This window comes from Nesoenas mayeri (genome assembly GCF_963082525.1).
Source record: "Nesoenas mayeri genome assembly, chromosome: 11".
NCBI classification, from domain to species: domain Eukaryota; kingdom Metazoa; phylum Chordata; class Aves; order Columbiformes; family Columbidae; genus Nesoenas; species Nesoenas mayeri.
In genome coordinates, this window is record NC_137563.1 from 11,813,782 (window position 1) to 11,829,320 (window position 15,539).

The following is a 15,539-nucleotide window of genomic DNA, read 5'->3' on the forward strand; positions in this document are numbered from 1 at the left end:
TGATTTGGTAATGAGTTCCTAGGAAAAAATACCTTTTAGAAATGGGATTTGCCCAGATGCTTGTTACTTACAAGGATCAAGCAATGGAGGAGATCTTTTCGGAACAGCAAATGCTTGCAACCCAGAATTTACTGTCATTAAAATATTTAATTTCAGGTACGCATGTGCCTTCCAAAAATAGCTGTAGTTGTTTTTTGAGTAGGTGGAAGATCAGTATGACTTTATTTGCACAGGCGAATGCTGAACTCTAGTTCTACATTCGAATGGCTCACCCAGCAGGGTGATGCACAATAAGCTTTCGGAAAATCCGTGTTGGAAAGGTCCCAGACTCCAGCATTTTCAACGGGCGGCGCTTGTGTCAGGATTCTGCTCAAATATCTGAGGATATCGTCATATCTGGAGAGTTGTCCCAGTGAGCAGAAAGATTGAGGAAAGCAATTAGTTGTGGATTTCAAGAAAAAATATTTTTATTGGACTATTTTTTTTCCAGAATATTTGCTGTAGTTCGAAGGTATGTGAATGAAGCACTATGAAGGAATCCTGCTGACAGAACTGTCACTGCATTAGTATCTATTATGCTGATTTCAGAATAAATCATAAACTTTTCCAGCTGTACTTAAGATGACAGTTTTCTGTTGGATTGTTTCCATTCACCTCCAACTTTGGCTTTGCTTATGTGCTGTTCTGGAGACCCTTTTCCTATCAGTATCTGTGACCTGACCCTCTTGAGCTATATTATATCATTCCATTTTGACACCTTTTATCAAACTTTAATGAAATGACCCAGGCAAACAAATTGTCATTAAACTTTCCATCACTTTGTCCCTTGGTATCGTCTTTTATAAATTGGACAGCAAATGTTGTATTGATCTTCTCGTTCTTGCAGCTGAACTTGAAATGACCCAGACTGCTTGTTGTTTATGGCCTAGAGTTGCTTTTCCTTGACATTTCCATCCACAGCATGACATCTCTTTTGTTTTTCTTTCTTTCTTGTGGAGATGAATGAACAAGACATACGGTATCGAGACATCCTCGGTCATGGCAATGGAGGCACAGTCTACAAGTGAGTGTTGAATTTCACTTAAAATTTTTGAAAATAAAACTTAACACTGCTTTTCATTTTTCCCTTCATATTTGTGAGGAGATATAAGTGGGTCATTGCTGCTATGCAGAAAAGATTATGAAATAAATTCTTAATACAAATTTTTAAAGAATTCTCTTTACATATTTACAAGGTATCCGCTTTTGGCTGCCGTGAGGCTTGGTGCATTTTTATTATCTTTTTAATACTTAGCTTTGAATCCCTCCTGGGTAACAAGTTAATGGTTCACAAGTGGAACTTGAAATGTCCTGAAGCTTAATGAATTGCCTTCAGTATTTGCAAAGCCATTATTCTTGCTGACTCCCCACACCCTTTGCCAGCCCAGCACTGAGAATGTCACTGATGGGATGCAGTGACACCGGCTCTGCCTTTCTCCAGCAATTCCAAATTAGTAAATATCCCTTGCGCTGTCGCAGTGACTTCCCTCCCTTACGAGCAGCTTCACGCACAGGCTGATGAATATATTAAATGATAAACTCCCCCAAATTTTGGTAGTGAAGCTTCTACCCTGCAGCCAGTATTAATTTTAATATTGTAAAGATTATAATAGCAGAGAGATAGTTTTCTCGACAGGAAAGTCTTTCTCATGCATAGTGCAAAGTTTAAACTACATAATGTAATATCTGGTACTTAATAGTCTGCAGTGGTGTATGAAAAATATTCCACTAGGAATTAAGAAATCTATACTTTGCAAGAAAGCCCTGAGGGAGTAATAAAGGTTTCCTCCAGAGAGCTATTTACCATATACAGTAACCCAGCATCCCATTATGATTTTGTTTATACCTTAGACATTTTAACTTTGATATTAACAATTTTTTTTAAAATGTTTTAAAAGTCATGGTGCATTTAGTTTAGTTTCTAATTGGCTGCCAACACTGCAAAACAACTGGCTTCGGTCTCCTTGCTGAAGGTTTAATGAAAATGGACTTGCATAACCTTAGAGGGACAAATCCCGTCTTTGAGCAGACTTGTCAGAAATCAGGTTAGATGGAAGGTACTTTAGAAATTTCATGGATGTTCTCTTGTAGAAAGGTATTCCTTGATCACAAATCTTGCAAAAACAATGTTCTTTTATAATCAGATTTCAGAAGAGCGTTGGATTTTACAGCTCAGTCAGTGACTTCTTGGTGTTTTCTGATGCAGAGAAGGTCGTTTCCCTTCCCTGTGGGAGGCACTTGAGGCACAGTTGGGGAAAAGGAAAATCTTACAAAGGGAGGGAACCCCCATGTGTCCTTGTTGACCCAATTTGGGGTCATTTTCTCTGGAGAAGTAGCTGAAGCAAGGAGCTGACAGTGCAAAATCATGAACTGCCTAAGAATGGCTGTACCGAGTTGTACCAAAAGTCTCCTCCCTTCATCCTGCGTCTTATAGCAGCCACTGGCCAAAATCTGAGGAATGTCAGCCAAGGCAAGGGAACGTGTGATTTGCCCATCCTCTTGCACGGAGGATCTGCTGAAGTTAATGCCTGTTTGTCACCTTGGGTTTGCCCATCTCCCAAGGAGCAGCTGTTCCATGTCTGCTTGGTGTGCGTAGTCAATACAATGAGATGGTGCTTTTAGCTGCGCAAGTGTCTCATTCTTCTAAATATGTATTGCCACGCGCATAGTATGTATTTCACATTTCAAAAAACTCATATGGGAAACTTGGATAAAATGCCCTGTAAAGCCAGACTTGCACCTTCTGATCGCTTTTTGCATTTCTGAAGGGTAGTGTGTTATGTGCTCAGGTTTTATTTAATATTTTTACAAAACTCCTTTTCTCTTGTGGTGACTAGTGCTTTAGTAAGAGTCTGCAGGAGCGATAAAGGAGCAGAGATGTGAACACTCAAGGCACAGAGAACAACAGCACAGGAGGGAGCACATAATACTGCTGGCACTTCTACATGGACTTGCAGCGTTGTGTGGGCTGATGGTGTGATTGACTTTGTTAACTGCTTGAGTGTTGCATTTGCTCACAATTTGGGAAAGTAAAAAATTTTACCTGTGAAAGCACAAGCCCTTTTCTGTATCAGGGAAATGTTGCTATCTTTCTTTTTTCCCTTTTATTGCATTCATGTTGTAAATTAGCACTTGCAATGACTTTCAGGGTATTTTCTCTCGTGCAAGTGTCATTCTGCCCTGCTCCAAGGAACATGCACCTTTTTTTATGTGTGCGTGTTTTGTGCCTTTCTGAAGTTTGACTTTCTTCGCAATGCAAATAATAGCAGGATATAAGTATGAAATGGATTTTTCTCCCCAAACTTGCTCCTGTGTTCCTCTCAGATCTTCTCGAATCTGTTTCTCGGTGTAGTGGATGAAAGCGTTGTGCCGATTCACTCTTTCATCCCCAAACTGCTGCTGGCTGTGGCTGCTGCAGGGAATTATAGGTACCGTGCTGCAGTGATGTGCTTTGGATAAAGCACAGACAGAATTTCGCACCTTGCAACAAAACCCCCTTTGTAAAGGGAGCCCGTTTTCCCTCACCAGAGGAGCATCCGCATTCCGCAAGCCCACAAGAAATGCAAACCGGAATACTTACAGGTAGCTGGATTGCTCTAGTCATAGATAGCAGCCCACATATATTCTATCCCAGTAAATCGATGAACGTTTGTCAAATAAAATTAATTGCAAATGTTTGACTGTTTTCCTCTTGCAGCATTCCGTGCTGCCACTGTGTTCAGAGCAGCCTGTATAGTATTGATCGGAATCTAAAGAACAAGCATGTCTGTGGTATCTTTTTTTTTAAAATTATATTCTTTCTAGCTCTTTATACTAAGTCATATCCATTATGGCAATGATATATTATCAGCGTTCTGCAAACAAGATAGCATGTCGCAGGTCACTGAGCAAAAATTTTCAGCCTCTCTTTCCACGTGAATTAACTACTATTGAAATAGTTTATTGAGATTGAAGTATTGATCACTTTTCATGCTAACCCCGGTTTAAGGGGGGAGAGAGGAGGTGATTTTGTTCTCTTTGGAAGACGCTATGTTTAGTTAGAAAATGTGTTTCATTTATTTGGGTTCTTTACAGCTGCAACTGTTTTATTGCTTGGAGAAGAGGTATCTTAGCTTCAGTTTTATGACAGTATAATTATACTTTAGAAATACACTTGATTACTGTGTGTAGCAAAATTGTTCCAGTATATTGGCTTGGCCAATATTGCTATACAAACAACTTTTCAGACAATTGAGTCTGGTAAAAAATCAATACTTTATAGCAATATTTCTAGTGAGAACTTGCTGAATCTAAATGTTTTTCCTGTTCTAAAAATAAGGGAATTTATAGTTGTTTGACTTCCTATTTCTCCCCCTACCTTTTGATACACTGTTTTCTTAATTAAGGAATGATGATAATTATAGAGTTATATATGACCAAACCAGTTCATTATTGTTTCTTTTAAAAAAATATGTGGGAATGTACAAATAATCCCAGACTCCCCTGCAGTATTGTAAGTCCAGTTTTACATATTTTTGGAGACTCTCAGCTGCCATTACTTTGTAGAAATTTGCACCTTTCCTGACAAGGGCCCCAAGACTGTTACACTGGCAGATATACAACCTTCCAGCCCTGTGACAGTTTCTAGGGGCTTTTTATCAGCTATTTTACAGAAGCTGGTAGGATGGGGAATTCAGAGTTTGGGCTGCTTCACAGCAGAAGAAAACATCTGTATACCAGTACATCTATTATATTAACTTACATTGCTCTTTTTGGAAAAAAAATAATTCACTGGTAGGTCCAAAAGACATTTAAAGTTTGTGCTTCTGTGCTGCATCTTGTAGCTCCATCGCTGGCTGCAGAGCTCTGGGAGGCTGTTTTGATAAGATTCCTCTTTTTCACTTCAACGAAAGGTGAACATTTTGGTTTGTAATGGGATGTACGCTGCCAGCCAGCCTCAGGAGCAGCTACATTAAATTATTTAGACCTAAAATACATAGTTGCATATATTGTGAACCTGAATATTATAAAGTAGAGGTATTTATCTCTGGCAAATAATTACTCTGTGGAGTCTCTCTCACATGGCATATTTGAAGTATCATTGTTTCCTTTATGTACAAGCAAAAATAATATTTTTATTTCATCTTTTCTAGTTTTTACTTTGCAATTGCAGTTAACATGAAGTGAGATGTCCAAGGAACTCGGGTTAGGGGATGGTGTTGCCTTCTGTGTGCCTGGGATTTTTAAAAAATGTGTGTTGTGTTTGGTTTGTAAGTCTTTGGATTCTGTTAGAGGAGCCCTCAGCAGCAGCAAGGCATAACACTCTGCATGCTGAAATAAAGTCCCAATGATGTCGTAATTAATTTGTGAAGTTACCAACTATCTGGGAGAGAGGGAAGGAAGGGGAGAAGCAGGTATCATCGTAGCAAAACACTGTTAAACCAGACAGCTTCACTTTAACTTGAGTAATTGGGAGAGAAGTGGCTGTTGATGATGCACCGCCCAGAAGAATTGGATCGCTCAGGAAAATACGGGTAAATGCAGAAGCTTAATTTGTTTGAGCAATTTAATGGAGCGATTTTGCTGTTCGGTTGGGCTGTACATTCCAGCATCTGCCCGTTTCTTTATTCTCTATCTCCGCCAACCTCGGGGTGCCCCATTACAACATTAAACGTGGCAGCTGCAGAGTCGCTCTCTCTGCAAACGGTGCCACAAACGCTTTGCAGATCCCCCAAATGTTATCAGGGAAAAGTGTTGGCAGTTCTGGAACGAAGGAGCCAGAGGAGATGTAGCTGTGTTGGACAGTCAGGGCAGTGCAGGTGATTTAGCTCCTTTTGCTGGGATGGGGGTAGAAGAGCCGGAGTTGATCATTGCCTCAAGGAGCTTTGCAAGGTTTGCGCCATCCAGCTTGTGCCGTGGCTTCTAATGCAGGACTCTGGTGCTGTCGTGGAGGAATGAACTTGCCATGGTCTCCGTAGTCCCCATTTGTTGTTTAAAAGCAGTAATTATCATGCGTCTCAAATGTTGTAGGAAGCCAGTCTAAATCTAAGCAGAGCTAGTGCTCTTTTCTGCTCATTAATTTCTTGGTTTCTGTATGAATATACAATACAATAAGAATAATTTGCCCCCCTTTAAAGTTCTTTAATACACAGATTATTTTGGCCCTTTTGCAGAGGAGGCTGGCGTCATCTTCTGCACGTGGCAGAGGATGAATGGAGATGGAAATTATTTTCCTAAAGCAGCGACAGAGGTAGGAATGGAGCCTGTCCCGGCCGCCCCACGCAGCTTCACGACGTTTTGCTTTCCAGGAAAGGTTCTCACTAATGTTATACGCGTCCTTGTCGCAGCCTGCTGCGTGATGCAGCTCTGAAAATAAGGAACTACTGGCAGGTTTTCTGTTTTGGCTTTAAAACAAATCTGTGGCCACGTGAAGCCTGAAAATCGCACCTTCCTGCATCGTTGTGCATTGCTGCATTCCTTCTCCATACTACATCTATTTTCCATTTCTTTTGGTTTGGTTTGGTTTTAGTCACATCAAAAAGCATCGGAACAATAATAGCCGGACTAAGTTAGAAATACACCACCAAATTTCTGCATATTATCCTTGCAGTTTAAACAAGACTGACCAGTGATTGCTGTTCACTTGTGTCTTTTGACCCCGGCTATTGCTTGCCTGCCTCATAAAATCTGTTATGCACAAAAGTGCATAAAATGAAGATAAAGTACCTCCTTCAAGTCTGACAAAACCCATTCCTTTGCAGAATGGTAGCTGCAGCGAAAGTAAATAAGTGAATGGACAGCAATCACAGCCTAGTTGATGAAACTGTTCAATTAAAGCACAGGCATTTACATGGTGTAATTTCCCTAAATTGCCAATGAGCCCCTTTAGACACAACCAGTGTTCAAATTGATTTCAGCATTGATTTTGGCTGAAGCTGATAAATTTCTGCTTGTTAGTTAAAGTAATTTTGCAGAAGACTTTGTACTGCAGTATTGAAGTGTTCATTTAGCTGATGGTTAAAAGAGGAGTTATTTACAGAGGATTCTACTGTTGTTCTGAGATGGGACAATTCCCTGGTCATCTTTTTACTTTTAATTTTTAAGCCTCAGTATACAATCAATAGGTTATTGAAACTGATTAAAATGTGTCCAGCCAGCTGCCTATGGCTGTTTAATTAGAAACTGGATGATTCTTAAATTAAAGCTGTTTTGTTTGCATTGTGTGCCCGTAGCTTGGAAGATGAAGTGGAGAGTGGCCCTGGAAATGTGAGTTTGTTCCTGTTGCCCACAAGTGAGGTGCTGCATGAGCATCATGCTGTTCGCTTTGCAGCTCGACATGGGCAATGTCATCTGGTCCTTGGTTACAAATAATGCTCCGTGTAGTGGAGAATTGGTGGCATTAGACACACCCAAGCTATACCAAGCTTATAGACTCTGTTCCAACATAGAATACTTTTGTTAAAATGCTTTTGCTTATTGAAGTGAATTTGAGACAATAAGGGGCAGAAGAAGGTGTATTCTGTAGGAGTCTTTTTTGCAGTTATGCTGGCAGTGTTGTGTTTCAAACTTGGTCTCTCTTTGATGTCTCTGAGAAGAACAGTGGGTGTAACAACACCAGTGAGGCTGATGTTAATTTTTTCCATTGCTTTTTCACCCCAGATTCTTTGAAAATGCTTGCTCAAAATGCTAAAAATGCTCAGACATCCACCGATCATCATAAAGCTTATCCAGCTGGAAACGCCTTCCCTGTACGTCTCGCCAGCTGGTTTAATGACGGTGCCAAGGAGCGGCACAAGGGGAGCAATGCAAAAGTTGTTTCTCGTGCGTGTTGCTCATCGGGATGTATCTCCGTGTGATCCAGTAGTGACTGAGCAGCCTCAGTAACCTCTCGGTGTTGATGCTCTCAACCCGCTCCTGCGGCAGAGCAAGATTTCTGCTCGAAACTCAACCATGATTAGAAGAAAAAGCTCTTTCAAGCTATTGCAGCGAACACCTAGAAAACGTTTGCTTCTCAGTGCAGCTGTTTGCTACTACTGGTCGTTACTGAATTACTGAACAGCTCTGTTTCCCCTTAATAGTTCTTATGCTGTGAGGGTGTCATGAACGCATCGCTCATGAACACGTGGTTTGATAATGCAGAAAATCCAGCTTTATATCTCCTTGTAGAGAGATGTGAGCATCCGAACTGCTGTCACCATAGAGTGTGGCCTACTTTTTGGCTCACTCACTTGCTTCAAATTTCTTCCAAAAATTGCGACGGGTTTACATTACACTGGCAGGCTTTACGCTGTGTCAGATAGTGCTGGTCCCTGTTAGTCTGAGCTTATGGCTGCTCTGCTGCCTGTTGTCCTCTCAGTTCATTTAAAGCCAGCAGCTGAGCTACATTAGTGTGTCTGCAGCTGATCCTGGGCTGGTGAGTGACCCGGTGCTAGTGGCACCACAGCCCCTACCAGCAGGGTCAAACCTGAGCCATCTCCGTCTTTAGTACGTTCTGTCCAAGGAATGGGCACCGAATTGCAATGAGATGGGTACAAGGACTTGTAATCCACTTTTCCAAGGTTGAGTCTGAACCTTTGGCTGCAGTGGAGAAGGAAGACTCGATTCGGTGGTAGCAGATGGAACTGGTAGTAGGTTACAGTGTAAGAGGTGAGGGATTTGCTCTGCTGCTCCTGGACTTGGATGCCAAACCCGCCTCTTTCCCGCAGAGATGGGTTAAGTGAGACATTTTGCTATGTTGCGTTTTCTTTATGCAGCTTCTAGTGCCAATTTTGCTCTTTGGAAAAGTTTAAAATTTAGATACAAGGTTGGTTTGTTTGTTTGTTTTCTAGTTTAACAACAAATCATTTTGCAGTCAGTACTCAAGCATCTGTAATGGGATTGTAGATAGAGGGTGGGTTGGCGTCGATTGGTGTTTGAACTAGCACAGTCCCCATAAAAGCTCCTTTTTACAACTGCTGTGCACTTTGGATTTCCTGTTTTAACAGCCAGAGCGTCAGGCTAATGTGTTTGTGTATTGCAGAAGGCAACAACTGTCAAAGTGTTTATTTCCTAGAAACAATTTGAATCTGTTCCTTTAAATGGCCATCTGAGTACGTGACAATTCTGCCATTAGACTGCCAGAATCTGACCAGGAACACAACAGACAGTGGCAGCACTAGGAAAAAAGAGGGGGGGGGAAGAATTAACAGTAATCCAAATCTGTGGGTGATTTGCTGCATATAGTTTGCAGCTGGTGACTGGCATGTCATTCTGCGATGCATAACAGAGAACTGCATTCATCTTGCGTGACACTGACACAGTCGTTTTGCTCTGGGTTATTTCTCATAGGGCAAGAAAATGTTCAGTTTGACTTCATTCCGTGCCCTTACAGCTGAAGGTGCTGTATACTACAATCATAGCTTTTTGTGTTAATTTTTTAACTCGGATAAGAAACCTGGGACCTCTGTATGTTCATTTCTGTTAGGAAATGCTTGGCCTTGGTCCCAGAGATGGTTTGCGTGCATCAAGTGAGGCGGATTTCTGCAGGATGGATACAGGGAAACAGGGCGGCATTTGCCATTCTTGTTGAGTGAAATGATGTCTTGATGTTTTTTACAAATATGTATAATGAATGCATAGCCAGGTGTGAAGCAGGAGGAAACATATCTGGGCGAAAGAACCCGAAATACTTACTTTTATTTTAAATTTCTGTCATCGGGTTGCCATTTGGGAAGGTCATGCTGGACATTAGGAGAAACCTCTCTGCAAGGAAGATGGTGCAGTGCTGTAATGGTGTGAGAGCAGTAGGGGACCAGCTCCATCCTTGGGGATCTCCATCTTTGATGATCTCCATCCTTGGGGCTTTCAGCACGGAGCTGGAGTGCTGAGAGCCTGGCCCAGGTCACCCAGAGAGGTGTTGGATGCCCCATCCCTGGAGACATCCCAGGCCAGGCTCGACGGGGCTCTGAGCAACCTGAGCTGGTGAAGATGTCCCTGCTCATGGCAGGGGTGGCACTGGGGGAGCTGGGAAGGTCCCTTCAACACAAACCATCCTGTGATTCTCTGAAAGTCATGGCTCTGCAGAGGTCCCTTCCAACCACCCAGCATTATTTAGCAGGAGGATACCCTTGTGAGCCCATAGAACTACGGCAGATCTGAGTTTGTGGCCTCAGCCATAAGTTTCTCTGATACCTCAGCTGGGGGAACATCACGTCCCTGTGTCCTGCAGTCACATCGCCGACGTGACGGCACTGTCGATATATCACTTTGTCATATTTGCTGATGTTAGTTATATTTTCAGGAAACGAAAGGACTGACTCATTGGTATAGCAGGCAGGTCATGGCTTTCCCTTGAATCATTTGGTCTCGCCAAGGAATATCTTATTGATTAGAAATGGTTTCTGTGGCTATTGGGGAAAAATAGGAAAATATATCCTGCTGCAGTTTCTCCAACGCTTTTTGAAGCTGTGTGATATAATAATTTTCGTGAATTTTTGCTTCTGTGAAGAGACTGCATTTATTTTGAGTTTTCAGATACTAGCAAACTGAGTTTGTAGTAAAACCAAAGTAGTATATATTAGGAGAAGCTGTTTGAGAAAGCTCAGGGATCTTTGCATATTCAGTCTGTGCTTCCAGTGTGACCATCCTTGAGTCACTCTTACGTGGGCAAATGCTTTACAGTTAAAAATCAGAAAGCACACTGAAAATTGCCGTTTCTCTTGAGTGCCTGCGTGTTGAAACCTGAAGTTAATTCTTTGCTTGCCCTGGTAGAAATTATACCACAATCACAGCGAGTAATGCAGCTCCTCACTGTTTTAGGTAAAATTCCTCACAGGGAGAATATAAATTTGTTAGTCTTAGCAAGTGGAAAATGGAGAATTTCTTTTGTTTGACATCTAAGCAATTTATTAAGAATCTTGTGCATGTTCTGTTTGGTTGGTTTTGTTTGTTTTATTTTTGAGTTGAGTAGAAACTCACTATATTCAGTGTACAAAATGTTTAGCATTAAATATTAGAATGGGCTGTGGCTTATTCCATGAAGAGGTTTGAGCCGAAGCATCTTACATTTCTCCTCTGATTTTCCTTGGAATAGACCTCAGGAAGAACAAAGCAGGCAATGTGAAATTCAGCTGCCTTTTTTTTTTTCCCCTTTTAAAAACAGAAACCAGCTGCTTCACACACCTTCATTTTTCTACTTGCTTTCCTGTAGAAACACTTACATACGGGGGGAGAGATGCCGAGGAGTTGGCAGTTCCCCCAAAGCCCTGTTCTAGTTTTCCAGTGCTATTGATTTCTATTTTCCGGAACACGGGGGATGCACACGCTGTACTCCGCAGCCTGTCACAAGTTTTTCTGCCTTAGCTGGAGGGCTCTGATCAGGTAGAGTACACACTTGCTCATACCATCGCTTTTTTTCTCTTTTTCCCCCAAAAATAACCCAGCTTTTGCCACGGAACTGGGCGAGCTGCCCCTCCAGCTTTCCCTGAGGGGCATTCTCAGTTTTCGGAGCACAGGAGACAAAGTTACGCTAAAGGACTAGGCCGATGTGGGTCCCTTCAGGGCTTTAAATATCTAGGGAGATGGTTAATAGTCAAGGTTAATAAAATATTTGACACGACTGTTTCAGTCTTGCTTGGAAGCTGCTCGGTGTAATGGATGTGGGGGCTCAGAGTAATGAAATCCCATGGGAATGGGAAGGAAGAGATTTAAATTTCTTTTCCCCGGTGGGAATGTTTCGGAACACGCGGTGGTTGAAATCTGCCCATCCTTTTCTTACGCATCATGTGGCAGCTTTAATCCAACTTCCTACCTTTTTGCTGGAATGTCTGTTTTTCTGAGGAGGTCTGAAAGTTGGTACTTCTCCGGCTTCCCTGCAGATTTCTTCCTTCTTTCGTGAAGTCTATAGAAATTTTGTTATCAGTCTCAGTTATTAAACAAGAACTGCACACCACGTACTGCTAATATTAAAGGGTGCGCTTCTTTCTACATGTTGTTCGTCACTTTTCTCCTCATCTGGTGATTATTAAATTGGTTACTCAGTCAAGTGCAGAGTTTGTTCCGTATCTGTATTGGACATAGGAACTAAAATACGCTTCTGAGCATTGAGAAAGAAGAGTTTGCTTGCATGAAGAATTTTCATTTTCTGGGCAAAATTAGTATGAATTAGTTTCCTTTATCCCATATATATTCTGAGACTAAGATGCAATTTTCAACCACTAGCCTTTACTGTTCACTTTGAATGTATCACTGGAGAACAACTTAAGATATCTACAGATTTTCATACTATCTTGTCTTCTTATAAACACACAGTCAGGCTTGGGTGAATTTGAAAAGAATGCATCATGTTGTAAGACTGGTATCCCAGAATGGATTTCTGAACTCTGTTTATTTTTTTGAAAATAATTTTAATCATTATCCTCAGCCAAAAAAATGCTGTGGCTACAATAAATAACAACTGTCTGTTTTAAAATAAAATTAAAAATTAGTTGGGTGCAGGAATTACAGTCTCTTTATGTGCAATATTTGGGCACCAAATGATTTATCTGATAGCCGTTGTGTTTATTTTTCTACTATTTTAATAAATACTGTGTCAATATTTTTCAATATGTACCTAAAAAGTATTTTTAGTAGTGGAGAAAGTTATTACTAGGATGGTTATTAATCTACTAGCATTTCCATTAGTTTGCACTTGAAACAATAAAACGTCAAATTTGTGTTAGATGCAATTCCCCAACTAAGCTGGGTGGAATCTCAATCACACCCTGCATAATATATATTATTTATTTGTCCCAATAATTGCAAGGAGTTTCCTCTCCAGAGAGTAAAAAGATCAGTCCTTGCCATGGTATTTGTCGTATAAATTCCCAGTTTAACCAAGAGGCAGAGAGGGAAGATACACATTGGAACCAGCTTCCTGCAGTTGGCAAATTGCAGCAAAACTTAAATAATAACTTTTCTATTTTTTAATAGTTAATGCTTGCATCAAGTGTTTAAAATGATGGTTTAGACTTCTGAGGTTGACTCTCTACATCTCTTTGATTTCTCCTTAACAGTAAATGATTTATAGCCACTATTCTCAATCATCTGCTTTTGCAGTGGGTCAAAAACAAACCCCAACAAAAAAAAGCAGAAAAATTGTTTTCTCAGAGCTGCTTTCTGCAAGGAGTGACATTTTGCAAATGTCAAAGCAGCATTTTGCTTGAATATTTTGCGTTTCGATATGTTTAATTTCTGCTCTTTACGTTTATCTTTAAGTAGTTCAGCAGCTATTTAGCAACTCTTTTCGCTTGTCTTTAACATGCCCCTGTCATCACCATTCAGACCTATTCTAGCAAGATGAGTTGTGGTTGGAACTGTTTATTATTGCTATTTCCCTCTCATTCTGGAAGGTTTTTAAGTATGTTCACTGAAACGTGCGTGTTGCTCAGGAACCTTTTGCATTTTGCTACTTTGCTTCATCTCCTGATCTGCTTCTACAACGATGAGTTTGTTTGCTTACTTTTGGAAGTGACACTAAAATCTGTGAGAGCTGACCCTTGAGATGACCCTCCTTGTAGACATCCATAGATACCATCTGCACCAAAAGTTATGTTTTGCTTCATGCTGCACGCATTATTCTATGGGATTGTTTTTCTTTTTAGTGCATCCTTCTGAAGCTCCATCAGGGTACTAAACGTTCAGGCTTTAGCTGTGCCGACTGTAACCAAAATGATCAATTCCAACTTGCAGTTCTCCATAATATCTAACAAAAACCCCTATTTTCCCTACACACTCATTGGAACGGGTAATTACTGTAACAACTCCAGACTAATTTGAAGTGTTAGCTGTTAATTAAACCACCACAGAGGTGTACGGTTGTCTTTTGGTTTAACCAAAGCTCCTATTCCAACTTCATTCATCACTTTACAGTTATTGTGTTGAGGAGGGTCAGGACAATCGAGATGCTCGGAGTAAATAAATTCCTTTCCCCTGCTGCCGTTTGCAAAGGCACTGGCCACGCCGGACCCACGGCCATGGCATCTCCTTTGTGATCCAGCTCTCAGCCGTAATTAAATGTTAAATTGGTCCTGTCAGTGCTCTGTAAACCAAACCAGGTATCTGCCCTCTGCTGGAAATTGAACCCAAACTTCCACGGATGAATTAGCGTGCATCATAATTAAATAATCAAGGCTTTCCTTTTAATTCACTTGGAAACAGGAGATCTCTCTTATGGAAAAAAGATCAGCTTTCTTGACAAGCTAATTAAGTTGCCAAACTGTCCGGCACAGTCCATAATAAGCCAAGAGACACTGAGCATGTTATATCAACCTGTTCATTTTCTTATCATTTCTGCTCATCTCAAGCCCATAATGTTTTGCCACTGTTGATTCATCCCCAGTTACAGCTGAGTTCGAGTTTGTTTATTCCCTTGGATTCATTGATTAGACATTTGGTTTGTCAGAGCTCCGCCTGATGGTTTGGCTTTTTTTGCATGTTGTACACTGATTTTTGGCATCGCTTTTTAAACCGTGGTGGTTCCTAAAAGCTAATGCCACTCGGTCGCATAAATGCGTTATTGAATTAAGGTGAAGTTTTTAGAAACATCCGAGCTATTAACAGAAATCATATAAGTGCTCAGGATTATAAATAAGATTAAACAACAGTCTCTCCCTGTACTATGTATGATTTTGCATACCGAAAATAAAACTATCAAAGCATTTCTTCTTCAGTAATAATTGCTAGAGGTATATAGTGGTAAAATATTATAATTCTTTAAAGTTAGTGCCACATATATGGCATTACTGTGCATAGCATCATAAATCAGTATGAGACAATAAAACTAGTGAAGAGGAAAAAACCTTTAATGGTTTTGGTTTTATGCAAAAATGCATCAAATTTTTAGACGACCTCTTTTTTGCCTACCTTTTTGTTTTCTTGTGAGTTCGTGGTTAGGAACACACAAGCCATTGTTAAATACCCAATTATAATTATTTGGTTTCAGAAATTAAGATAAACTGCTCTTGAAATACTGCAGAAAATTATTTTAGGTGCATGTGAGTATTAACAATAATGCTTTGTAACCTTATGTGCACACATGTGCAACCTTAAATGCGAATGCAGCAAGTTCTTTTCGCTAATAGTTCTGTGGGTCCTTAGGTTATGATAAAGAATCAGTCATTACCTGTTTTACTTTAATCAATATAGCTGTGTATGTCACGGTCTTACCACTCAAAATACCCTTAGGATTGGTAAATTTGTGTGATAAACCTTGTTTTTACATGAAGATTCTGAATAATGGATATATTATAATTTTGTTGCATTTAAAAAAATGCTAGAGCTATATGAAAGTCTTCAATGTGTACATTTTATATAAAACATGCAAATGTACAAAACCTCCGAAATGGTTTCATTGTAAGTACATTCTCTTGATCAATTGTTTTCATCAGTCTTTCTTTAGAAGTGCTGTATAAAATTGGTTTAACGTAGAACGTATTAGCTCCAAGTCATTTTTCTGTGAAATTAGTGTACACATGTTGCACATATGTATTGAGGTAATTTTATGT

General features: G+C 40.4%; 1 protein-coding gene across 2 annotated transcripts in view; it reads left to right on the top strand.

Annotated features, from left to right (window-relative positions):
* The window catches only part of MAP2K5 (mitogen-activated protein kinase kinase 5), a gene marked incomplete at its 5' end in the record, with an annotated part of 125,655 nt that overhangs the window by 26,661 nt on the left and 83,455 nt on the right, over window positions 1-15,539 (top strand). For both annotated transcript variants that reach the window (XM_080351354.1, XM_080351355.1), the window contains one exon: window positions 999-1,063. In XM_080351354.1, coding sequence (XP_080207480.1) covers window positions 999-1,063 — 65 coding nt within the window. The remainder of the gene's footprint in view (window positions 1-998; window positions 1,064-15,539) is intronic.